The sequence below is a fragment of the Pseudomicrostroma glucosiphilum genome, assembly GCF_003144135.1.
Source record: "Pseudomicrostroma glucosiphilum strain MCA 4718 unplaced genomic scaffold BCV69scaffold_6, whole genome shotgun sequence".
Classification (NCBI taxonomy): domain Eukaryota; kingdom Fungi; phylum Basidiomycota; class Exobasidiomycetes; order Microstromatales; family Microstromataceae; genus Microstroma; species Microstroma glucosiphilum.
Window position 1 is genome coordinate 205585 of NW_020289918.1, and position 25318 is coordinate 230902.

Below are 25318 nucleotides of genomic sequence, written 5' to 3' on the forward strand. Positions count from 1 at the left end.
TGCCATACGTTTTGATTGTGAAAGAGCCAAGGTTGTGATCACTACTGTCTACGATCAGTCTAGAACAAGATGACCTTGACCTGTCCCATTCCTTTCCTCTCCCTGATCTTCTCCCATATCTCCACCAGACCCTCTCGCGCCCCCTGCTCATCCAGCAACGAACGCGTCTTCTCGTCTTTCCATCCAGCGTCCAGCACCAGCGTCGTAAGGCGAGAGACGTCCAGCGTGAATGCCTGAGCAGGGCCAGCCGCATCTCCGTCTCCCTCTAACTTCCCTACTGCTTCTGCTTCTCCTTTCTTCCTGTCGGGCACGATTTCCCGAGGCTTGGAAAGTAGGAGAGCGATGCGTTGAGGTGTTCCAGCTCCTGCGAGGACACGATGTGTTGCCAGAAAGGAGACTTGCTGAGCTGGAGTGAAATGGCGCGAGAAGAGCTTGGCGATCTGGAGGGGCTGTTGAGTTGATGCTGACACAGTCGTGGAAGCATCTTCCTCCTTGTTGCTCCCTGTAGTGTCTTCTTTGGTCTCCTCGCCCTTTTGTCGTTTTGCCTTGTTCGGCTTGCCAGTTGGAGCAGCCTCTTTTGTGCTTCCTCCAGGTAGCAAGTTGCGCAGCTCACGAGCAATATGTGCCGCCCGAAGAGCATTGTTGGTGAGAACGAGCACGCTTGGAGCTCCTTTGCGGTTGTCCCCTTCGTCCTCTTCTTCATCTTTGTCTTTGGTGACCGGAGGAGGCAGAGTAGCGAACCTCTTCACGAAAGCGCAAAGGTCCAGAAGCTCCCGTCCCCCCTTCCACCCAATTGTCTCCACCACCTCATCCTCCCTCAATCCCCTCTCCCCAATCTCAATCTCGCTTAAATCCTTCCAAGCCGGCGCCTTTCTCATCTCCTTGCGCAAGAAATCCACTTGAGAAGAAGCAGGCAGTAGTGCGGGATTATTGGAGGAAGAGGACGAGGCAAGAAGCTCCTCTTGCGCAAGGGCCATTCGGGCTTTGCGAGCTTTTGTGCGAGCTTTACGACGAGCCTTCTTCTGTGCCGAAGCAGCACCAGCGGCGAGCTTCATAGCATCAACCTCTTCTCCCGCTCCCCTTTGCTGGAGGTCATCGCTGTCATCATCATCGTCGTCATCGTCATCCTCATCGTCCTGGGCTCGACGCTTTGTCCCACTGGTCTTGGTGCCATTTCCATTGATCTTTGAACCCGTAGGACGAGAAGAGGAGGAGGAAGGACCGCCGACGGCTTGCTCGCTATCCGAGTCCAGTGCAAAATTGGCCTCCAAAGAGTCAGCCATGGTCGTCTCAAAGAGTTCAAGGGCGAGGAGGATTTTTGAGCCAAGGAAAGCGTGAGAGTATTTCAACAATCAGGACAGGGCTTGGTCGCAATTCTGGCCACAGACCAACGGAAGCAGCAAATTCTCGCCGACACGCCTCCGGGAGCAGAGACTGGAAATTTCTGCCTCGGCTTCACTTTTGGGGGCAATGCTCCGATCCGAATTGATGGGTGCGACTGACTGGCTAATGTACATGATGAACCGCGTCTGTGAGATTCTACTTGATCAACATTTGTGACGTTACTGGCGATGACGCCGATAGTTTCCGCACCTCATCCCTCCTCAGCTCCTCCCTTTGACGCGCGAATCTTGCCGTCATTACGCCTTGATCGGTAGCCTTCAACACAAGCTCCAGCAATTTGGCTCGCAGCGAGGCCAAAATTGACCGCTCGAGGTGATCCGAGTCCTTGAGCATGTCCTCGACACGAGAGCAACTCTCAAAGAGCATCTGAGCTTGCTCGGAGCTCTGCAACAGCGTCGTGAGGGATACCTTTGCAAGCAAGGGCACAAGTCGTCCGCCCAAGTACGCCAATTCCTGCGCATCACCTTCTTCACCTGCCTTGCCCTGCAGATGCTCGACGATGAGGGCCAGAGTCTCAATGACACACAGTCGGTCGGTGTTCGACATGCAAGGGAGCTCGGAGAGGAGGTCCAGAGTAGACAAGACCCATGTACCTGCCGTAGATCGGTCCAGTCGCTCTAATGACACGCCCTTCAGAGCTCGATGCAGCAGCACCAGCCAAATGCTGTTCCCGCCCTCGCTTGCTTCCGCCTCGCCCTCGCCGTCCCCGCGTCTCTTCTTCAGGCGATCGAGTGCAGCCTGTTGGGATAGCCAGCTAAGGAAAGCCTTCCTCGTGATTAACTCAACGGCGATACCCGGCAGACCAACAGCTGCTAGCATGACCTCCTCGATCAGCGACAGCGATAGCCGCAACGTCGCCAGGGTACCGTTCGACTGCTGGCCAGATCCAGCGTCAGAGGGCTCACTCTCCTCCACAGCAGACACTAGAGCACTCTTCGCTCCGCTATACATGCTGGCCAAGAGATCCCAGACGTAGCGCCTCTTCATGACGCGCCAATCGAGCGTGCCGCCACCCGACAACAATGTGTCGCGCAAGAAGCGCAGCATCCAGAGTCGATGTGCTCTCCAGTGCTCTGCGTCCGTCGACTGCAGCATGTTGTACAGCATCGGTACGTCGCTGGTGTCGAAGGCTGACCTCTGTAGTAGGAAGCGCGATGACACCGGGTAGAAGATCGACGAGGGTGATGCCAGTAGGCGGAAATGGTGAGCAAAGAAGAGAGTCGTCGTGAGAGGAAGAGGGGGCGGCACTACGGACGAGCCTCCCTCAGGAGCGCTCAGACTACTGCGCAAAGAGTCCAGAGCGAGCAAGATGTGGTCGCGTTCCTGCAGGTCTGACGAGTGTATGCTGGCATAGACGTTCTGCATGAGAGAGAGGGCCAACCGACGCACTGGTACGCTCTTGGAGCTCAAAGCGCAGACAGCAACTCCCACCGAGCAGGTACGCAGAATGGACAGCCATTGCAGACCAGTAGTCTTGACATCCTCGCTGAGCGAGGCACCAAGGAGGGAGAGAATCCAAAGAGGATCGTACGCTTCGCCTCCTTGTCGAATCAATGGCTGTAGGTCCTCTTTGTCAGCCGACTCTGTCTGCACTTGCAAGTGACCATAGGTGCGAGAGCGTGGGAACGCTGCACACGTGTTGAAGACCCGGTTTGGCTGTAACGACAGAAGTGCGTCGAGAGCAAGCGGTGCAGAGCTCGATGGAGAAGATCCTTCAGCAGACCAGTTCCGAACGAGGGAGGACAGAGGGACTCGAGGGTTGTGCTGCTCCACCATCTCCAGGACACTGGAGATCAGTCGATCGGAGAGCGTCAAGGTACCACCATAAATGGAGACCAGTGCCTGCACGTTCTGAGACGTTAACAGATGTGCTGGGTGCTGAGAGACCATGTTGTAGAGACACGAAACCACGATCAGCCGACCGACGGGCTCCGCTACGCTTGCACTCTCGATGTCCACAGATGATGCCCTGACCACTGCAGAGAACTGAGGATGGGCAAGCAAAGTTGAGAAGAGAGCTGATGCCGAGCTTGCAGAAAGCGAGGTATATCGCAGGAGAGCCCTGATGAGCTCCATAGGCCGTCTTTCCGTCAGCCTCCTCTTGATGCCCGCCTCAATGACCGGGTCGGCAAGGTGACTCCTCGGCTTGGCGATGTCGTTTGTGCTTGCATGGTGGACAAGCGCAGTGAAGGCTTCCATCGCGACGAGGAGCTCTTCGTCGTCTGACTCATCTTCGGCGAAGCGACGTACAAGCCAAAGAAGGCCTTGATCCAGTAGGCGTTGGACGAAAGCGGTTACCTGCTGCGAACGCTTCCCTCCCTTCGCCAATCTTGTCGCGAGCTGGATTGCTGGCAATTTGAAGGCATCTCCAGGCTTCAGATCAGCAGGGAATGTCGAGAGGACCTCGTCGCACTTATCTGTCTCACAGATAAGGCCTACACAGTCGGAGAAGACCTGGCCAACGACAGGATCGTAGCATAGCTCAGCCAGGTGAGAGATTGATGGCAGGGGTGCCTGCTCTGCGACATCGCCAGACGATGAGATTACGTCCACCAACGACCTCAACGACATGGGCCTGCTGCGCAAAAGAGCCCTCGAAGACCGAGCCGTGATATCTGCAAAGGGCTTGGCCACTGCAGCGGGGAAGTGGTAGATCAATCGAGCCTGCAGAGCATCTCCTCCAGAGATCCCAGACTTGACGACACCTGTGAGAGAGGCTCCATTAAGATGACGGGCGAGAGAATGGCCTCGCCTCACAGTAGTCTTCGGGTACGTGAAGCTGTCTAGACCGTCCACCGGAAGTAGGTCGCACAAAAGTCCAGCGACAGCATCTTGTGCTGCTTCGCTCTTGCACTGTTTGGCAAGCAAAGCTAGCAAGGTCTCAATTAGGCCTCCATCGATACCGGACGTGACGGGTGAGAGCAGTTGCGCAGTCTTGCGCAGCAAAGTCGCACCTTCCGTCACCTGATCGTCTCGACGCCATGAACGCAGCTGTGACACCAACAAAGTCCACACCTGCTGCAACTGTCCTATTTCGAAGTACGGCAGCAGCTTCGCAGCCTCTCGCATCGAATCGTCTAGTCGTGTCAAGACCGCCTCGATTAGTGGTCTGAGATAAACTCTCTCGCTGGCATCAGCAGGGTCGAACATCTTAAGACCTACGTCAACGAGTGGGGCAAGCTCGACTCGGCCTTTTGCAAAGGCAAGAGTAAGTTGAGGGTTGAGAAAGAAGAGATCCCCGATGTCACTCGGTGGCAAGACGGAGGAAGAAGCTACGCTCTGCAAGGCATGCAAGAAAAAGGTTCCGTTGGTTTCTCGATTCTGGGCAAGACCTGTCAAGATCAGACGCAAGGAGAGCTTCGCCAGAGGTGGCCTGTCCGGTAGTAACGTGATCTGAGTCATGGCTGCTTCATCAACTTTGTGGTAGAGCGAGTGAAGTATGGTCACACTCGCGGGGACAGCGGGCTTGTTCTTCGCCTGGAACATTTGCTTGAGGCATGGTAGCACGTTCTCTTTTGAGGGGTGAAGAAGGAGGAGATTGGCAGCGGACGGATCCGGTCCTTCTTGTGTGGCCATTGCGGAGAGAAGTGCCTTGATCTTGCTACTCGCAACAGGTCGTTGCTGTTGTCGTGAGAGGTCATCGATCGTATGGCGTCCGGAGCTCATGTCATCTGCAGGCACAGAGAGGGAAATGAATATCGAGGTCAGCTGCAAAGCCACCATACAACAGCTCATCTCGGCAATAATTGTGTCTCGTGCAAGGTAGGTCATAAAGAATGAAAGATCGATCGCCATCTCGCCCGTGAAAAGGGACGATACCGAAAGCGCTTGAAGTTATTATGAATCTGTGTTCTAATCATACCCATCCATGATGCCGAGTATCGCCAAATTCGCCACTTACCGTTTGAGGTCCGCTCCACCGCCGACGGTATTTGAGAGCTTGAATGGGATGGATCTATAGCTCTGACCACCTCTTGGGCCACTTGAAGGAACCAGAGCTCCTCCTCGGTCAACTTCCCATCGGTTTCCGTGGCCACCTGTGCGAGAAGGCCAGCTAGAGCATTTGCAGCACCGACTCTCTTTCTGCCACATAGCAAAGCAACGAGCCTCGTGAGGTACTGCAACGTAGCCAACCTGACCTCAGCTCCAGGGAGCAAGTCTTTCTGAAATTTGATCGAGGCTTGCTCAAGAAAAGTCGTGAGCATCGGAGAGACGGGAAGGCTGTTGTCATCCCCACTGCCCTCGATGGCACTTCCCCTGGCCTTCCTCGCGGCTTCGAGGTACCGATAAGTATTCCGCGAGCAGCGTGTCAAGCACTCTTCGATCAAGGTGACCAGAGCAAGCACCGCGTCAGAGCTGCTGTCATCGGCTACAGAAGGCAGCGACGCAAGCCAAGCTTCAAGCTCGCCTTGGTCTCCGTCGAAGAGTAAACCGGAGCTCCCCTCTCCCTCGGCGGCACCTGCAGCGGCCATCAACAGAAGGGTAACCTCTTCCTTGATGCTGGCATTCGCTTCGGCCGATAGCGACAGCAGGACCATGGATGCAAAGCCACTCGCAACCTTGCCATCACTGCTGCCCGGCATTGAAAACAGATGGGCCCTCGAAAGACGGAGGATTCGCAAAGTGTGCAGCTCAATAGATGTGACCATCTGCACCAGTCCAGAATCGTTGGAGTCCGTGCTGCGCTGGTTTGAGCCTTTGCCGAGCGAAGTCAGAGAGACAAGCTTGCGGACATCATAGTTCAGCACCAGGCTCGAAGTCTGATCGGAAGCCAAGACTTCAAGAAGAAGAGAGGTAACCCGGAGGCTAGCCTCCACCATGATGTGATCTACTGGAGACGTGGTCTGCTCGTCACTCTTCCTTGTTTTGCCGTCTACACCTTCTAGACAGCTCAAGACCGTCGCTACATCGGGGAGCCGTCTTACTACTTCCTTTGACACGGCTTTGCACGCCACGGCCCAGGACTGCTCTCTTTGAGAGAAAAGAGCACACCCCGCAAGGAATCTGAGCACTCGGCCCAACACCCTCCGAAGCAGGTCTAGTGTACTCCAGCGCACAAGGCGGTCATGGTGCCTGAGTCCTTTCATGAAATTCGATCGAGCAAGCGTTGGCGGGAGGAGACCAGGTAACAACCGCGAAAGAGGCGGCGGTCTGCGGGTCTTGAAAGAGGGAAGGTCCAAATCAAGCAGCTGCCCCATGAGCCTATTGGCAAGGACCCCACTGAGACGAGCTCCTTCCCTACCTCCGGAGGTTGCGCCGTTGCTTGCAGAGCCACTCGCCGGAGGTTCCAGGCGACCGCCCCCTAGCGCTCCTCTTGTAGAGCTGAGATAAATCGGCTGAAGCTCCTTGGCAGCAGATAAGATTTCCAGCAGGAGGTCTCGATGTGCTGTGTTGTACAGCGGAGAGAAATGCGGCGATACGATGAACGAATCGAGCAGGGGATTGAAGATTCCTAATGAATTTGTAGAGGCCCTGATGGTGTGGTTGTCGCCTTCTGCCGCCAACGCGAAGCTGTTGTGCTCATTTGTCATGTCTGAAGCGGCAGAACCGGTGGCAGATCGTCCGTACCAGCCCTGATCACGGAAACAAATCCCGCGCCCAGCCTTACCACAAAGCTCTCGTAGCATTTGCATGCTTACCTCGGCTAGGCCATGTTGAGGCTTTTGCTCCGTCTGAAGTAGGACTGAAAGTACATCAGAGCTACGTACAAGGCTGATCAAGCTCCCACGAGGCAGTTTTGGATCCCGAAGGACGGACCGCTCCAGGACGTGAAGTAGGCGTGCTGCATTTGAAGTGTGATCGTCTGCAAGTGTCTTCAGAAAAGCCGAGAGATGAGGTAGCGCATAGTCTGAGCCTAATAGAAGAAGCTTTGTAGAAGTAGCTGCACCTGAGTCGACCGAATCATCACTGTCCTCTAAATGGTACTCCGGTAGGGTCGCTGGATGAAGCATTGCTGTCAAAAACAGCATGAAGGACACGCGCGAGTCCGGCTTCGACAACGAGGCTGCTTTGCTAGGTGCATTAGTCTTGCCCGTCATTCCCTTGCCCTGTCTTCTGCGCATGACCGCAAGCTTCGCTACTGTCTTGGCACTCCATGGGAAGTTCTCTGCAATAACGCGAGCGAAGCGACCACTTTGGAAGCGTACTATGTTCGTCAGCAATTGTAGACAGGCCATGTTGAGAGCCTCATCAGTCTTGACAGGCTGCTGGCCCGGCCTTGTCGTAGAAGCTTGTATGCCGATGAGGTAAGAAGTCAACAAGTGCCAATAATTGGCCGTCGCATCTAAGTCACCGACTCCATGAGGAAGGATGGGCCGAATGAGGTTGAGGCATAGTTCCTGATCTGTGAAGTGAGATGCAGTGAGCTTGATGAGATTAGCGATAGCAACGACTGGCTGAGCCTGGAGGGAGGGAAGCTTCATCTGCACGAACAAGAGAGGCAGCCAAGTCAGTCGTCTGACCTTCCGAGAGCATGGGAGCTCTGATCGGGATACCCACATCATCAATCCTAGTCCACGCCTCGAAGAGTCTGTCCAGTCCTTTGGCCTCCAGGAAGTCCCTTGCAAACACGAGTCTTTTGTCATTGGGTCCGACGGTCGTCTCTTCGTCGTCTGTGTGGGTTGCCTGTCTCAGCGAGGTGAGCGACTGCCTGAGCGAGTCTGGAGACGTGGTTCGCAGGTTGGCCGCCAATTGCGACGCCGAGACGTCGAGTCTGCTGGTCGATGCCGTTGATTGTGGGTCGTGGTCACCATCGTGATCCTCGTGAGTGGTCCTCTTGCGCTTGCCAGTGGGCGGCCCCGAGGAGTCGCTGGCCTGTATGGACATCGCAGTGAAGCGATGGTGAGGAGGATCTTCTGGTCCAAGGCTGCCTCTGCCTGGCTGACTTTTTTCCCCGTCCCTCGTCCGTCGTCCTTCGGAAAGAGGTGGGCTGGGCAGAGAATTTCATTCTGCGCGGACGCGGGCAGCAAAGGCAATGCCGCCCTGCAGCTCAGCTCACCATGACAGAAGAATCATGGTCAGAGGTCATCCTCACTTCTTCCACTGCTCCTCTAATCCACCACTGGTGACTCTATCACCTTCTCACCTAAACACAGTCTCTCGCCATGGTCTCTGCTACCAATGGCACTGCTGCCCCGCCTGGTCCCCCACCTGGGCCACCGCCGACCAAGGAGAATCCATACCTAGCTCACCTCTCCCCCGCCGAACGAGCCATCGGTGGCGCCGATGCTTCCTCTAGCTCTTCCTCGTCATCTGATGCTCTTACCGGCTTTCTCCCAAGACGAGTCACCTCGAAGCAAGTACTGGCAGCTCTCGAGGCCCCGATGAATCCATTCACCTCAACCCCAAAGCCCTACTCCCAGAAATATAGAGACATCCTAGCCAAGCGAAAGACATTACCCGTCTTCGCTCAGGTGGACGACTTTCTGCAGAAGTTCCAAGAAAATCAGATATTGGTGATGATTGGAGAGACTGGATCAGGAAAGACGACTCAGTGAGTACGACCAATGGAACAGAGCTGGTTACAAAGGCTGCTGACACTCGAACCGACTTCTTGACAGAATCCCGCAATTCGTGGCTTACTCTGATCTGCCTCATATGAAGCGGGGTCCTGATGGAGCTCCCATGCTCATTGCTTGTACTCAGCCAAGGCGAGTGGCCGCGATGAGCGTTGCCAAGCGTGTTGCAGAAGAAATGGACGTGAGCCTCGGACAAGAAGTCGGATATACCATTCGTTTCGAGGACGCTACTTCAAAGCCTCACACTTTCCTCAAGTACATGACCGATGGTATGCTGCTGAGAGAAGCTATGCATGACAAGATGCTGTCCCGCTACTCTACGATCATTCTCGACGAGGCTCACGAGCGTACTTTGGCCACCGACATCCTCATGGGCTTGCTCAAGCCTTTGTGCGCCAAGCGACCTGACCTCAAGATCGTAGTCATGAGTGCTACCCTGGAGGCGGAAAAGTTCCAAAAGTACTTCAACTCGGCCCCTCTGCTCAAAGTACCGGGTCGAACTTTCCCTGTAGAGACCTTCTATACCCCGGAGCCAGAGCCAGACTACCTAGAAGCAGCCATCCGAACAGTGTTAATGATTCATCAAGCCGAAGACGAGGGAGATATTCTCCTTTTCCTCACCGGAGAGGAAGAGATTGAAGACGCTTGCAGGAAGATCAGAGCAGGGGCAGACGAGCTGGCCGCAACGTCGCCAGAGATTTGCGGTCCTCTCAAAGTCGTGCCGCTGTACTCGTCCCTTCCGCCTCAGCAGCAGCAGAAGATCTTCGATGCAGCACCGGCAAGGCTCTCGCCGGATGGGCCGCCAGGCAGGAAGGTCGTCATCTCGACAAACATTGCCGAGACGTCACTGACCATCGACGGTATTGTGTACGTCGTCGATCCCGGTTTCTCAAAGCAAAAGGTGTACAACCCGCGTATCCGAGTTGAGTCTCTGCTGGTGTCTCCCATCTCAAAAGCCTCCGCTCAACAAAGAATGGGTCGTGCTGGTCGTACAAGACCTGGAAAGTGCTTCCGACTCTACACAGAGAAGGACTTTGTCAATGAGCTCATCGAGAGCTCCTACCCAGAGATCCTCAGAAGCAATTTGGCAAACACTGTGCTGGAACTGAAGAAGCTGGGCGTCGACAATCTAGTTCGATTCGACTACATGGATGCCCCAGCCCCGGAGACCATCATGAGAGCGCTCGAGTTGCTGAACGTGAGTATACGTGACCAGATCTTGCCCTGAGATGACCTCTGACAGTGATTGTTCCCTTGAATTTCGCAGTATCTGGCCGCCTTTGACGACAACGGCAACCTCACGCCTCTGGGAGAGATCATGGCCGAGTTCCCTCTTGACCCCTGTCTTGCCAAGATGCTCATCTGCTCGAGTGATCTCGGCTGTAGCAACGAAATTCTCAGCATCACAGCCATGCTCTCCGTACCGAATGTCTTCCTACGTCCCAATGCCCAACGGCAGCAGGCGGACACCGCAAAGGCGGCCTTTGCTCACCCTGATGGTGATCACCTTACTTTGCTCAATGTATACCACGCGTACAAGACGAACTGCTACGACAAGGACAGTGCTTCAAATTGGTGTTGGCAGAACTATCTCTCGCTAAGGGCTCTGCAGCAGGCGGACAATGTTAGGCAGCAGCTCAGTCGGACAATGGAGAAATTTGACCTGGACCTTGTCTCGAATCAGTTCGAGGGCAACGAGAGGAGATATTACGAGAACATCAGTAGGGCCATTACTTGCGGGTGAGTTGCACTAGAGGAGGAGGACACAGAGGCGAGAACATGTACCTGACGATTGCTGTTGGTACTCTTTACTGCAGATTTTTCATGCAAGTGGCTCACAAGAGCGGGGCTGGTAAGAGTGCCAGCTACACGACCATCAAGGACAATCAGATTGTGGCTCCCCACCCTTCGACTACGCTGGACCATTCGCCCGAATTCCTGCTGTACAACGAATTTGTCCTGACCACAAGGAATGTGAGTATCTGCGCGCTCTGCTCTGCGAGACAGCTTGGATATCGCACTGATCAGCTTTACGTATTCCTATTCAACAGTTCATCCGTACAGTCCTGGAGGTCCGTCCCGAATGGCTACTAGAGTACGCTCCCTCTTACTACGCGCCCGAAGCCTTCAAGGACGATGGCGAAGTCAAACGCATCATGCAGGGTATCTCTCGGAAGCTCAAGGGTGGTGCTAGCTCGGGCAATGGAAGTGGTAGGGAGAGGGAGAAGAAGAAGGCTCGCAAAGGATAGAGGTAGATGATGTGCGGGGAGTCGCGAGCTATGTGGGGAGACTAGAGGATTCATGTAGATTACAACAATTATGAGAACATCTTTCGCAAATAGCGATGTGCTCGGTCTTCTTCCTCCCCTTCTTCGCTCTTCTCACCACCTTTGTGCTACAGTGTATAAGAAGTACAAGACAAACCAGTCAATTCCACCCCACCACCTCATCCGCCAGTGAAGTACGTGCCCAACGTTCCGTTGCCGAACCAAAGCGGAATGGTTCCCCTACTCTCCACTTCTACGCCTAGCTCTTCATCTTCCAGTCCACGCCAACGTTGTCTACTCCCGTCTACTCCAGCCAAAATCGAACTTGCATGCCGATCATCCCCACCTCCACCTCCTCCAGAAGTGGCAGCGGCAGCAGCAGTGACTGCTTTGCCAACAGATTCCCTCTTGTACACTCTTCCCCAAGCGTCCCTCTCCTGATCCGAACCACGAGCGCCATTGCGTCTCTCCCAGCTGAGTCTCTCCGTCTCCACGTCTTCGAGGACGCTAAGTAGCCGGCCTGCATTGACTTCAATACTCTCTGCGTGCCATGTGAGCTCGACACGATGAGATGCTTGTAGACGAGAGTGGAGAGCGTGATATCGCGAGGTAGAGTCGTACTGGTAGCCACTCAGGTTGCCCAGACTCGCGCTTGCGCCTGCGCCAGAGCCCGAGGTCGAAGAGGGGGCAGAGGACGAAGGATTTAGAAGAGGGACGGCGGAAGAGCTACCCGGTGGGTAGGAAGAGGAAGGGGCAGCTTCTGCTGCTACGGGCGGGGTGTAGAAGTAGGCCAGGGTAGGGTGGAGGTTGAGCAGTTGAGGTGAAGAGCAGGCGTGCGGCTGTAGATGCAACACGCAAGAGGAGTTGTCGAACTCGAGGAGACGACGACGCGGAGTGGGCGTCGGGTGCGGGTATGCCTCGGTGTCTCCTTCCTCTTCGTCCTGCATACCCTCACGATCTAGACCCAGGGCTTCGTTCACGGCCCCGAAGGTTGAGATCAGCTCGGGAGTGACTGAGCTTGTCACACTTTGGCTAGCGTTACCAGTATCGGAGCCTTTGCTCTTTTTGGTCCTGGCTGGGATGGGTATCTCCCCGGCTTCGGGCCGATGGAACCAGTCTCTGTACACTCTATCCAGACCTTCCGCGACTCGTCTCTCCCATCGCATGGCGCGGCTCATCTCCAGCCCTGCTGGACCAATAGAAGCAGCCTGAGTGGGTCCGTCAGCTGATGTCTCGAAGCTGATCCGGTGCTTCTCGCCGAAGCGGTCAAATGCAGTCTTGCTCCGATTGGCAAGCGGGGCCGAAGAGGAGACTCTAACGGCGAGCGTGAGAATCCACGTCTCGAAAGAGTCAAGTGGATCGAGCTGCATCCTGTAGGTCGGCTTGCTGATTTTCCTTCTTCGCTCGGCTCTGGTCACATCCGGGCGGGAGCGGGATTGAGATGTTGGAGGGGAATTGACGTACGAGGAGACAGGTCCAGCCCAATCGTAGGCGTCGAGGGGATGATGAATGGCGTCAAGAGGCGGTGCAGCAACAGCCACAGGCGTAGCAGCCCCACTGCCTCTCGATGATCCAGGCTGGGTGTCCCTTCCTCGCGACGAGCCCGGCTCATCGAGGGTGACGGAGCTGGTACAGTGTTCCTCTCTTACTCGTCCGGCGAGATGATGTGGCAGATTTCGTAGAACAGCAGGCCTGCTCTCCCCATCACCTGCTCCGTCTCCACCATTGGATCTTTCGCGCGAATGCGAAGGAGCCTCGCTGGGCTCCTCGATCGGGAGAAAGGAGAAATTAGCAGTGGTAGAGTAGGCTCCTCCCGTCGAATTCGTTACACCGAAATGGGAGAAATAGAGACGATGCTTGTGCGTGAGCGTATCGATCGGCCTTTGAGCTTCGAACTGTGAGGGAAACAAGTAAGGATGAGCTTTCTCTGATCTTCCGAAGAGTCCTGACGGTCGCAGGCGGCTACTATTACTCACGACTAGTGTGCAGCCCCCAGGAGGTTGTGGCCCACCGATGAGTCGCTGTACCTCGCGGCGAAGATGCTCATCTATGGTCCCAGCCCAGTGATGCGATGTTCTGGCAAGTCCTTTGGAGAGAGATCGAATGGGGAGATGGGACAGCACGAGGAACTGTAGTTCTACGGGCAAATCGGCGAGATAGACTCCCGCTGGCGAGGGCGGTGAGGTGAAGGTGCTAGTAGGTGGTGAAGCGGCGGACGTGGATGGCAGCGAGTTCGCCGAGGCGCTCTTTGGGGACGACGTAGTCCAAAGCAAATTGAACGACTTGGGCGCCATGGTCTGAGACGGGATGTCCCGAGGAGGCAGTGATGGTCATGCGGACGAGGGCGGATACCAGCCACGAGTGCAAAGGTGAGCTGGTGAACTCGGGCGGGAGTGGCTTCCCCAAGACGGGACCCTAGCTGCAGGGCCCTTGACCGGAACGGAACACTCGGCTTTTGGGTTCCCGGCGGTAGCTCCGTATCCACATCCCGGCCATGGTCCACCAGGGGCGCTATCGCCGCCCAATACGTCGATCGGAACGTGCGAAAGTCTCATTTTAGAACGAGATCAGGATGCTGTCATTGTCGTCTCATATCGTTGTGAATCACCATGGATGATGTAGTCTACCAACAATGACTGAGCCAGAGCGTAATAGGATCGAGGGGGGAAACTGGTCTAACGCCGGCGCCGGCGCGCGCGTCATCGTCCAGCTTCATCCTTGCCGACGCGGGGCATCATCTTGCATCGTCCCTTTCCTTCTCATATTGTATCCGTCACCTCGTACTCTTGACCTCCTTCGTTCTGCAGGCACTCTTTATCACTCAGGCTCAGGCAGTGGAATTGAGCCGCTGTCAATTGGCGTGCGAAGTATCATCACCTGTTCCTAAAAGAAGCTCAAGCCCCCTTGCTTCTCCACCTTTCCGGCTTTCACGATGTCGGCTGCGAACAACGCGTCCTCTTCGCAGGACCTTCCCAAGGATGCCTATGCTAGCGCTTTTGTGTCTTTAAAACCTCGTGATGGATCCCAATTGCTGCAATCACGCCTGCACAAGGCTCATGTTCTCGCAGATGAATTGGCAGACTACTTCGCAGCAAGAAGGGAGCTCGAATCGGCCTACCTCAAGGCTCTGCAGAAGATCTCCAAGCGGAGCTTCTTGTCCGATCCCACAACTCTCGGCCCTGGCTTTTCTCCTGTGTATGACAGGCTCATAGCGGAACTAGGAGAGGTGGCGAGCATCCACGGAGATCTGGAGATGAAGTTGGGACAGGAATGCGAGACGGCAATGAGAACGGCCTCTACGCGAGGCGAATGGGCTCGGCAGAGGGAGCATGATGATACCATCAGCGCGACAGTCAAGGAAATCCAGTCTCTCGAGCAGCAACTTTCGAAAGATCAGAAGAAGCTCGAGTCTGCATCTTCAAAGAAAGCCGGTCCAGCCCAGGCAAAGGTTCAGGAGACGCAAAGGTCCCTCGATCTTACTTTGGACTTATGGCGCGTCGAAGCCCCTTTCACTTTCGAAGCCTATCAGCGCATTGATGCGCAGCGCTTGGAAATGATGAAGGAGGCAGTGACTCGCTTCGAGACTGCTCAGTCTGACGCTGCTCAGAGGTTGATGAGCATGACGGAGAAGACGCTACAGACGGTCCTCTCCTTTGATCCCATGGCGGAGATGCAAGATTTCATCCTCAAGAACGGCGTCAGCTCCGGCTCTGCTCGCCCTACCGAGACTCCGAGACGTAGACCAACCGTCGCAACCACCATGCTGCAGCGGTCCGGCTCTATTGCCTCCTCCACTCGCAGCCCAGCGAGAGGCAACGGTCAAGAATTTGGAACAGGCGCTTCGTCCGCCTCAATTCATTCAAACGACCAGGGGACTGCGCGAGGAAGCAGTACACTGAAAAGCGCTTTCAGCCGACTCGGTGGTCGGAACCGGTCCAACCGAGCAGATACTGGCGCTCAGTTCAGCAGCAGCAACGACAGTCCCTTGTCGCGACCCACTACGAATCAGGACTTTCCTTCATCCTCCCCAATGGCCTCTGGTAGATCTGGTATGCGGCCATCGTACGAGAACTCTGCGGCAGCTCCCAGCGGTCGTGGCTTTATGGAGAGCGAACAGGCTCCGGACGTAACTTCCCGTAGCGCTGGCGGAGGTGGCCTGATGCAACCAATGATACCCACTAACAGGCTCGCTTCTTCAGATGCTCCCCAGGTCGATTCCGAGGGCTACTCCATTCCACCTCCAGATCGCAAGCCATGGGAGACTGGACCCACGAGTGCTGTCGGTGGCGCGGCTTCGCTGATGGATGACGAGGGTGATGAAGGCGCGGACAGTGTGCCCTCGACGACTCAGAAGATGTCGAACATGAACATCGCTACTCAGCCCGTTCGACCGGCAGAATCGTCACGAGACAGAGAGGCGCTAGAGAGGGTGCGCAGTACGCTGCTCACTGCTGGACCTCCCACTAGGCGGGGCACGACTCGCCGCGACCGCCGCGATGTGAGGAACACAACGTACAAGCCCAACATCGGGTCTGATGCAGCTTCACAGGGTGTGTCGCAATTCGGCGGTATCGCGCCGCAAGCGACTGGTGGCAGCGTCAACAGTGCCTCATATGCGGCCCCTATTGTCCCTACCTTTACTGGTACTTCTGATTTCGGAAGAGAAGCAGGTCCAGGTGCTCCCTCTATGTCCTCCAGGACGCCTTCTCTGAACCCATTCGAGGCGTCAGCTGGTGCTCCGGGCTTGCGCGCCTCGATTACCGAGACGGTCAACGCTATCATCGCTTCATCGTCTGGTGCAGGTATTGCTAGGCTAATGATCACGGGAGAAGTGTCCGTCGCGCTCAAAGACGTGCAGCTCTCTCAATCTTCGGTACATCTTCGTCTCGAGGCCTTTGAGCAGCTGGAGAAGGTAGCTCCCAACCCAGCCTTCCTTTCTCCTATTGCCTCAAGTCCAGGAGAGTATCAGTTGGACGTGGCCGGCCTAGCGCGCCAGCAGCAGTCAGCCCTCGGTGCTGGCTCCTCAGGCGCAGCTATGATCCTCAAGTATCAGCTCCACGTTTCGGCCGATAAGCTCGCTGCATATGTCCCGCTCAATGTTGATGCGAAATGGCGCATGGAGCCCCACCAGACAAGTTTCCTCCTCACCTATTCCCCCAATCCAGCTTGCCGCGTCACCTCTGGCCAGCTGGAGGATCTGAGCTTTGTAGCCACCCTTGGCCCGACGGAAGTCACTGGTCTCACCGCTCGTCCCGAAGGTGTGTGGAATGCCGAGGCAAAGCGCATCCACTGGACTATCGACGAAGGACTAGCGCTGAGCAGCGTTTCATCCACGCCGGCCAAGATTCTTGCGAGGTTCCAAGTAGATGGAGAAGGACAGCCCCGCCCTGTTCAGGTGCGATGGAGGCTGCCTGGTCAGACGATCAGCTCGCTGGGACTCGCCATCTTACCTGGAGCTACTGGAGCTGATGGTGCGGGTGTGACATTCGATGAAGTCGTTAGGCAGAGTGTTTCGGGCAAATTCATCATTCAGTAAAGCAGTAGAGTCAAACAAGGGGGCAGGGCAAAAGGGGGTTGGTAGATGGAGATGGAGACAGAGGTCAGAACACAAAGGCGATCTTAGGAGAATCAAAGGACGGTACTTGTATCTGCCCAAATCGAGACCCGTAGCCACTCTGTAAAGTATACGATAGTCGCTTACACCTGAATGAAAATCTAATTTGAAGAAGTTGTCAAGGCAAGACTAAAGCACTGAGAGGGGCGACTTTTACAAGCTGACTGCCACGCTGGGCTGTGTCCACCATTCCTCATCACAGTTCAATTCAGGTTGTGTGGTGCTCTCCGCAACGATACAAGCATAATCGAGCGCTGTCGTCTGATTGTCGGGGGCAATGGGAGTCATAGGCAAATGCCAGATGCCAGGGAGGTAGCAGATGCCCTGCTGCCCACTTGCAAGGAATACGGCCAGTGTGGACAAGTCGGGCTTATCGTCTTCTCCATTGTGGGCGACTACGACGAGGTATTGCCCTTGATGGGGTGGGGAGTGGAGGGGGATAAATGATTGGCTGGAGAAACGATGGCGCTCGAGCATCTTGAGGGGGAGGGGAAGGGAGGAAAATGGAAGAGAGTCACATCTATACAGGTGCATGTTGGTGGTTGCTTGAGCTTCTAGGGAGAACGACTGGTGAATCTGGCCTTGATGAGCGTACTTCTTTGCTGTGCCTTGATTAACAATTGCGTGAGGCCAATCGGTGGTGGAAGAACCCGATGCTGGAGCTGAGGAGGTTGAGGGCGGACCTGCGATTACTTGGCCGTAGGGACTGAAAGAGGCAGTGGTGAGTGGTACGGCCTTGACCACTCGGAGCGACTGCGCGGATGATGACCCACTCTTTGAAGCGACGGCGTTGTACGCTGCTGTAGCCGCTTGGCTCAGACTGTCCAAAGCTGAGGCGACGACCGGCTCGTTGGGGAGAGCCTTGTCTGTGAAGCCTGGTAGTGAAAGGGGAGGGAGCGGCTCTGTGTAGTTGGCCAGAGGGGCTGCGCGACGACCCACGATGCGAACACGCTTGATGCCGCCATCCTGATCAGAAACAGAAACCAAATTTTGTGACACTGTGAATGAGCTCAATCGTACCGTCTGTCGCGTTCGGCTTCTGATCCTACTCACGGGATGCATGGTGACGCGAATATGGCTGAACCTCTGCTTTTCTGTACCGCTGATCAGCTTGAAGAAGTGCTGCTTTCCTGGTCCAGTCTTTTGCCTCTCCAGAAGCTGGGTCCAACCCGCTTGTGAAGCTCCATCTTCGTCTTCGGCGCCCGGAGGGATCTTGCTGTCGGAGTCGATACCGTGCAGCTCGACCGAGGCGGGGAAGTTGCCCAAGAAGTGAGCAGTATCAATCTCGCAGTAGTCGAGGAAGCCTGGCTCACCGAGCTTGATGACAAGCCAGTCTTTATGGCCTGGTGTCCTGCTGCGCTTCGTCTCCCAGCCATCACCCATATCGTGACCTCGTCCGGGAAGAAGGACGTTCGGTCCTTTCCCAAAGTGCTGGTCTGAAGTGAAGACGACTAGACCTCCGTTCATAGAATGGGCGAGGTCGAGTGAGTTCAAACGACTGTCCGGACTCTGAGACTCTGCTACACCGAGGCCAACAGGAGGAGGTGGAATATTGCCATAGACTCTGAACCTGGCGATACCACCATCTGGAATCATGTTGAGCTTGACGTGCGTGACGATGCCCTCGTGTTGCACGGAGAAGAGGTGCCTCTGAGATGGTCCGCAAGGGACACGGGGCAGAATTGGCTCCCACTGACAAGTGGAAATGGGATCAGAATGAGATTCAGACAGGCCCTCGCAGCGCTTTGCCGATTGATCTACTCACTCTGCTGTCAGTGTGCTCTGGAATCGAGCCAGCAGCCTCCTCTTCTGCTGGCATGCGCAGGCCGAACACTTCGACTTCAGGAGCCTCGTTGCCGTTGAAGTGAGCGGTGCTGTTTGCGAGAGGGAAAGCAAATGCGAATCAGATTCAGCTGCAGAGCTCTACCCATGGCCTTTCGCAGCTCCCCGCACTGTTTCCGGACTCACTCTACATCAAAGCCTACGATGGAAGCCCCAGCCTTTGGACCCAGCCTGATGATGGCCCAGTCAGTTGGCTCGGGATTGTGCCGTCTCGTCTCCCATCCGCTGAACAGTGCTCCCTTGGGTCCGAATTGACCTTTGAGACTGGGGGCTGGCTCGACCTTGAGCAGGTCCGAGGCTGGTGCGAACCACTCGTCAGAGCATGACAATGCCTGCCCTCCGAGTGCGACGGAGGATACCTCGGTAGCTGCATTCTCCAGCAGGTGAAAGTCTTCTAGCTTGAGTGCGGTGAACATGATGGCTTGCGCGGTCTGATGGTATGGTAGTATGGTGTCGAGAGGTGAGTCGAGGCTACGAAGGCGTGATTGCCGAGGCTGCTGGGAAGAAGCGGCTATGTGTCCTGTCCCAGATAAAGTTGTTCGACTCCCGCCCGTGTTGCTCCCCGCACACACACTCGGCAAACCGCGGGACTGTCGGCACACACAGAGGACGGACCGGAAGCAGAGATGCGGAGATGCAACCTCACAAATGGAGGCGACGCGAGCGCGAATGTCCCCCCCCCCCCCCCCCCCAAAAGGCGTCCAACACTTCCGGACCGTTCTGTACAGCCATACTCGTCCTCACCTACCCTCGCTTGCCAATCTGCTCCTGCCCCATCTAAGTGGTGTCAGAGTTCCAAATGATCCGGCAATGATAGAGGAGCCCTCACCTCCTGGCTCGCCACCGCCATCAGTGGGGTCTTCAGCGCCGTCTGTACTTCCACCCCCCTCTCCCGCCTCGCCGTCTCGGCCAGACCCTTCGGCAGAGCCTTCAGCGCCCGTAGCTACAGGCTCATCTACCACATTCACTTCAAGCGGAAGCTCGAGCTCGGGTGTAAGCCCTCTCGCTGCTGCTGCCGTAAGACTCACGACTTCGCAGCCTTTCAATGAGGTCTATCGCTTGCCTCCGGACCTCGAGGGCGAGACGCTGGTAGGAACGGCAGCGGACGCGTCACAAGAGCTGGGCCAGAGGCCGCCATTCACATCACACGATGATGGAGGCCACAACGAGCAAGGTGAAAACACCAGCCTACCGCAAGCCGCTGCAAATACCGACGGCTCAGCGGAATTGACCGAGCTCGACTCGCTACAAGCTTTCGACGAGACGATACCAGCAGAAGCAGTGGCACCAGTACCGGATTCTACGCCTGCAACAGTCGCCTTGCCGCCGCAGAAGTCTGTCAGCTCAGCAGACTCGACAGACCAAGAGCAGAATGACGATAGGGATGAGCTTGATCTCCTTACAGCATCTCAAATCCAAGGCACTCAAGCAAGACAGCCGGTTCTTCCTTCCACCCCTGCAACTTCCACCATTGCAGAATCATCGTCACCTCCAAATCAGGCTGCCCTTGCTTCGCCTGCCATTAGAGCACAGAATGAAGATGCTTCCCTCCCTGCAGCTGGACCATCTCGCGACATGGCAGCGGGACCTGCTGAGGTGCTGGATGTACACATGGCAGACATCCCGCCTCAGCTTCTGCAGCCTTCGCCTCCCAGAAGGGCCCTACGCTCTCGCAAGCCAGGTCAGCTGAATCCCTATACTGTCGAAATGGCAATGTACAAGAGGCGACTAGAGCGCAATGATTGGGAAGATGCTGTCGTCACCGATCAGCAATTCCGACGTCGGATGAGAGAGGAAAGGGAGAGGGCAGCTGCTGATGAGCTACCTGTAGAGTCCAGCGACTGGCAGATTCGGGAAGCTGAAGCAGAGCAAAGGAGAGAGAGGAGAAGAGCGAAGAAAGCTGAGCGAGCTAGACAGGAAGCAGAGGCGCAAGCCCCCGCAGCATCTCCAGAACGATCTGTCACTGCAGGTGTAGTCTCTACATCGTCGAAGGACAAGAGCGGCAACAAGAGAAGGAGAATCGCAGTCCAGAACGCTCCAACTACCGAAGCCATCTTTGCGCGCTTCGGTGGCGTTTTGTCCGATGGAGAGGATGACGATACAGGGCCAACAGGCTCTCGTGACACTCCAAATCGAAGCACGACCAATCGAGGAGCGGCCCGGCGTCACTCAAATCAGGTCGGAGAAGGAGAGACTAGTAGCAGTGATAGCCAAGACGTGCCCAATCCTCCGGTCTCTGTACGCAAGAGACAATTGCAACGCATCAATTCGGCCGGAGCAGTCAGCATATCGTCCTCTGATTCCGATGAAGACCTTGAGAGGTCTCGCACAAACTCACGTCGGGTCCGACGTGTAAGCGTTGGGTCGGTTTCGTCGAGCTCATCGAGCTCTTCGCAAGAGAGTGTAGACTACGATCGCTACTTTCGGCAGCTCAAGAGGATGATGCCCATCCACATGGCCCGAAAGCATATCGATGATCTCAAAAATATGCGAAAGGGCAAGGCGTACCACTCAGATGGTCATGTCAGCGAAACCCCTGAGCCATCTGAAGCGGGAAGCGGCTCGGAGAGTGGTGCAGGGAGAGCTCCTACCACTCCTGCTACTTCGCCGCTCACTACACACGAGCTGCAGCCAGGAGAAGCAAGGAAGCGAGTCAGGCCAGCAGGAACAGAGGCCGGTCACAGAGATGATGCACGCTTCGACCTCATTGGAGATGAGGGTAGCGAGACAAGTGACGGAGAGGTCTCAGTGGTCAGCAGTGCGAGCTCTTCGAACAGTCCTGGTACTGTCGGCAGGAGGGAAGATGCCGATATACGGTGGTGGACCCGTCCGGAGCCCGATCTCTTCAGTCATGTCAGGACTAGACGCAGCAATGCCGACGAAGTGGATCGGATGCTATCCCGCTCGACCACTGCTCGACCAGCAAAGAGAAGAGCAAAGACTGGTACAGGCGTCGGCCGAAGAAGAGCAGCACAAGGCTCTCGGCCGAGTGGATCCTCAAGATCTCATGGCAGCTCAAATCGCACACCGTTGCAGCAACGTAGCCTCAATGACCGGTCGTCCTGCGGCTCGAAGCAGCATAGACATACAAGCCGCAAGCTGAATGGTGCGCAACATGTTAGGCTTTCGGGACCACGCCTTCCTCCTCGGGCCAAGGGATTCAATCCTCCTGTCGTCCAGCCGAGAAATCGACCCCGACTTGATCTCTTGGATGATAATGTCCTCTTCGACGTTGAGATTTTGCCAATAGTGACATCAGCGATGGGGAACGAACAAGAGGCGGCTGATGGACAGCTTGAAGAGTCACAGCGGGCAATAGCCTCCTATAGGGCTACCAACCGTCCCAATAAGCCAATCGTCAGAAGGGATCGTGCTCCTGCCGATCTGACAGTGGTCAATGCATTGCGCTCCCCAGGACCAGACAATGTCTCACGGCTTCCGGCAGTCAGTAGTACGACGCGCGAATTTGGGCGGACTCAAAGTCGAAATTCTGCTGGAGAACCTGCGAATGCCGACGTGAATAAATCTAGGAGTCCAACGAAGCGCTCTGAAGGTCTTGCTCGCCTGGTTCAACAGCGACTCGACTCTCGAGGAATGATGCGCCGGCATGGGACTGACACGCCAAAGTCATCAGCCCCATCACCGCATCAGATCGACGCCAATGCGTGGGCAGACTTGGCCAACCTTCGCCTCGACTTCGGCATTCGGCCCTTGCCCGCTGGGATCTCCTTTTCGCCGTCGACCGGATTGGGCAAAGGGAGGTTGCACGAGCTACTCACCTTGCCCGAAGAGCAGGGTGTGGCTGCTCATGCCTGGTCTCGGTTACGACCTGTGCACACCCTCGGCCTCTATCTACCGGCCAGCGTTGAGCCTGATGGCCTCCTTGATCTGCTTCCTTCAATTTTCGACGCCATCTTCGCAGTAGGAGAATCAATTGCCACTGCTGATGCAGAGGCGTCCCGCTATCGGACATCCCTGGATGAGTTGTTGCGATACATCTCTCTTTGCTTGACAGCATTGCTCCAAATGCTCCCTTGGAGGGAGATGAGGCATGTAATCGTTGCTGTGCAGCATCAGGTCGACCATCTCTTCGAGCGGTTCGAGAGTGCAGGCATTGGCAGTGAAGAGGCTAATGATGCGACGAAACAGCCAGTAGCGTCGTTGATGCTCACCCTGCGGTGGTTCAACGTCGAAGTCTGCTGGAGAAGCATTGCTTCTCAGCGAGCTGCTGATGTCGACTACGATGAAAGCCTGGCGGAAGAGGAGGAATTCGTCCTCGCTTGCCAAGGTGTTATCACAAGTCTCCTCTCCCACGGCTTGCACCAGACGATGAGGGAGGTGAAGATGGTCTGTGCCTCCCAGTCACACAGGGGCCATGGTGAGGCCGGCGATGAGCCTCAAGCATATGTCGATGACTACTCCGCAGAGGTGTGGATCTCTCTGATCCATATCCTCTCTACCGCTGCGACGGTGCTCGGGCCACATGCCGGCTTCTGGCCTGTGTTCGAAGCTTCTCTGACCCAATGGAGGGCAAGTCTGCCTCCTCGCCGGAAAGTGTTGACAGCGGAGATGATCTGGTACTCTTTGCTCAGTCTCTGCGCTCTTTCGCAATTCTCAGCTTCTACGGGAACAACAGGGTCAACACCTTTGCTTACGCAGCAGTGGCCACTCGTTGTGCAAGCTCTTACAGCTACGAAGCTCCGCTATGAGGAAGCTGTAGAGCAGGCCATGCCTAGTGCAGCTGTGAGCAAGAGGGATCAGTACATTCGAGCAATCGTGCAGAGATGCTTCAATTTAGTATCTCTTTGGCAATGGAAAATGGACGGAGCGGATATAGCGCTCTCTAAGCTCTTCGACATCTTCAATGACCACAGATTGGCAGATCTGCCCAGTGAAGAGGACCACGATTTCCCGCCTTTCCTCAGGGAATACGATGCTCGTCTCCTGTTCGACGAAAGCAAGAGAGAAGCAACGAGCTACCACATCTTTCTCAAACTACTGGCGCGAGCAGGTCGAGACCTGCAAGCGACCGCCAAAGACTCAAGAGACGCTGAGCGTCGGGTTGCCCGCCTCTTCTCCCGCGTCTCTCCTGTGCGGGTTATGTCGTTCACCAGAGCAAGTCCGCCAACTTCGCGAGAGCGATCTTCGCTCTTCAATCACTATGCTGTCGTGATGACACATCTCTACTTGATGCCTTCCGCTGGCGCACAGCGTCTGCGACAGATCAAGAGCTTCCTTGTCTTCAAAGATGCCGATGCGCAAAGTCAGGTCACTTGCATCAGAGCCATGCTGTACGCAGCTATCATCCTTAGACACTACGAGCTCGACATCTCTGTCATTGCCACCTGGTTTGGTGCAATCTTCAAGACGCTTCTAGTCGAAGCAGAGGAGGTCAATAGGTTGTCGACGAAGAATGAGCCCGGGAATCACTTCGAGTCCTTGCGACAGGCTCGAAGAGTGAACAGTCTCTTGCTGACATCACTGAGGTCGATTCAACACATCATTGAGCACCAAGGCTTGCGAGAAGAGGGCGAATCGCATGCGCGGTCAATGGCGTCGACGCCATCGTTCCCAGACATTCAACTCCTGGATCGCGCCTGGACCTCAGATATCCTGGAATCGCAGACAGCAATCGACCCCGCGGTGGGCATGGAGGTACTCAAGTGCATTCAGGTATGTCTGCTACATCGCAATACGTGCATGGATGCTGTGACCGAAAGAGCCAGCGTCACAGCCAGCGGTAGCGGACAGGCGCAGATTGCTTCACGGCCGACAACTGCCTTATCCAATGCAGAGCAAGGCGAATCTCAAGACAGCTTCGGTCAGCTTTTCGAAGACGTAGGAGATGATGCATTCGACTTCTCGGATCCTGCCTTGGACGATATGCTGGGCGACAATGCTGCTGCTGCAGCTCGTGAGCAGCGACTAGTGGCTCTGCGAGAGTCTGACATGGCTCTGGCTCAGCACCTGCGTGACAACATTTCCCCTGCCTTCTTCAGGCTTCTCTCCAACATCTACCACCCGGATCGTCAGTCGGAGGGCCGGCGGATTTCTCTTGGGCTCTCTGACACACTGAGAGTCAGTGAAGACGCTCACCGTGGTGGACGACAGCACCTGGAGAATCTTCTGCAGATGACGACTCGGCGAAGATATGTAGAGCTGCTGATCGACTGTTGGGCAGGTTGCGCCCACGTTCTCGTTCAGAATGGCCTACGCGACTGGCACGGATATCTCACGTACGGCAACGAGTCGTGGAAGCGTCTCGTCGACGCCACGGGCAAGCGAGACGTAGGCCTTCGCTTCTTGCAGAATGTAGCCGTGTTGGATCCGAATGCGTACCATGCGCACAAGAGCGAGTTCCTCCAGGTGTGGTTCCACGCAGCTGCTGCGCGCTCCCCCTCCGTGCAGGCAGACTTTACCCGCACTCTCTTCGAGGAAATCGATCCCGAGATGCCTTGGTTGCGAGCTTCTCTCGCTCAGATCCGGAGTCAAGCTGTGGATGAAGGTGAAGATGGGCGAATGAGCCTTGAAAGCTTTCAGCGCCATCGTACGCTTCTCGTCAGCTCCGCCGTGCAGGAGATGGCGCGGGACTTTTCCGATGGTGGACGAATGGGAGCAGCACAGCGCAGACCGATGATCTTCTCGTGTCTCTCGGGCTTCCTCTCTGCCATGCG

At 55.8% G+C, this 25318-nt stretch overlaps 7 protein-coding genes across 7 annotated transcripts; 3 read left to right on the forward strand and 4 right to left on the reverse strand.

Annotated features, from left to right (window-relative positions):
* Positions 1-59: 59 nt before the first annotated feature.
* On the reverse strand, positions 60-1055 carry BCV69DRAFT_248370 (hypothetical protein; the record flags this gene model as incomplete). Its single annotated transcript, XM_025490290.1, has 2 exons — positions 60-233; positions 312-1055. 2 exons carry the CDS (start codon positions 1053-1055, stop codon positions 60-62), a joined length of 918 nt encoding a protein of 305 aa, XP_025348104.1.
* A 484-nt stretch (positions 1056-1539) lies between these two features.
* Positions 1540-8229, reverse strand: BCV69DRAFT_298744 (hypothetical protein; the record flags this gene model as incomplete). The annotated part of the gene is made up of 3 exons (XM_025494248.1): positions 1540-5075; positions 5306-7826; positions 7903-8229. The coding sequence occupies 3 exons, from the start codon at positions 8227-8229 to the stop codon at positions 1540-1542; spliced, it is 6384 nt and encodes a 2127-aa protein (XP_025348105.1).
* A 140-nt stretch (positions 8230-8369) lies between these two features.
* On the forward strand, positions 8370-11188 carry BCV69DRAFT_282455 (pre-mRNA-splicing factor ATP-dependent RNA helicase PRP43). The gene is made up of 5 exons (XM_025492368.1): positions 8370-8896; positions 8964-10119; positions 10189-10661; positions 10739-10895; positions 10973-11188. Exons 1-5 carry the CDS (start codon positions 8508-8510, stop codon positions 11168-11170), a joined length of 2373 nt encoding a protein of 790 aa, XP_025348106.1. The 5' UTR covers positions 8370-8507; the 3' UTR covers positions 11171-11188.
* A 1-nt stretch (position 11189) lies between these two features.
* Positions 11190-13550, reverse strand: BCV69DRAFT_312232 (hypothetical protein). The gene is made up of 2 exons (XM_025494910.1): positions 13165-13550; positions 11190-13083 (listed from the first exon to the last, which is right to left on the reverse strand). Exons 1-2 carry the CDS (start codon positions 13480-13482, stop codon positions 11368-11370), a joined length of 2034 nt encoding a protein of 677 aa, XP_025348107.1. The 5' UTR covers positions 13483-13550; the 3' UTR covers positions 11190-11367.
* A 369-nt stretch (positions 13551-13919) lies between these two features.
* On the forward strand, positions 13920-16929 carry BCV69DRAFT_282457 (hypothetical protein). Its single transcript, XM_025492369.1, has one exon. The coding sequence runs from the start codon at positions 14121-14123 to the stop codon at positions 16722-16724; it is 2604 nt and encodes an 867-aa protein (XP_025348108.1). The 5' UTR covers positions 13920-14120; the 3' UTR covers positions 16725-16929.
* BCV69DRAFT_282458 (Allantoicase) lies at positions 16760-19138 on the reverse strand. The gene is made up of 4 exons (XM_025492370.1): positions 18771-19138; positions 18568-18676; positions 17856-18494; positions 16760-17768 (listed from the first exon to the last, which is right to left on the reverse strand). The coding sequence occupies exons 1-4, from the start codon at positions 19058-19060 to the stop codon at positions 16956-16958; spliced, it is 1851 nt and encodes a 616-aa protein (XP_025348109.1). The 5' UTR covers positions 19061-19138; the 3' UTR covers positions 16760-16955.
* A 3850-nt stretch (positions 19139-22988) lies between these two features.
* Positions 22989-24983, forward strand: BCV69DRAFT_248575 (hypothetical protein; the record flags this gene model as incomplete). Its single annotated transcript, XM_025490301.1, has 3 exons — positions 22989-24353; positions 24402-24676; positions 24794-24983. Coding segments are annotated over 3 exons (1830 nt in total), but the record flags the coding sequence as incomplete, so codon positions are not given.
* Between the last annotated feature and the right edge of the window lie 335 nt (positions 24984-25318).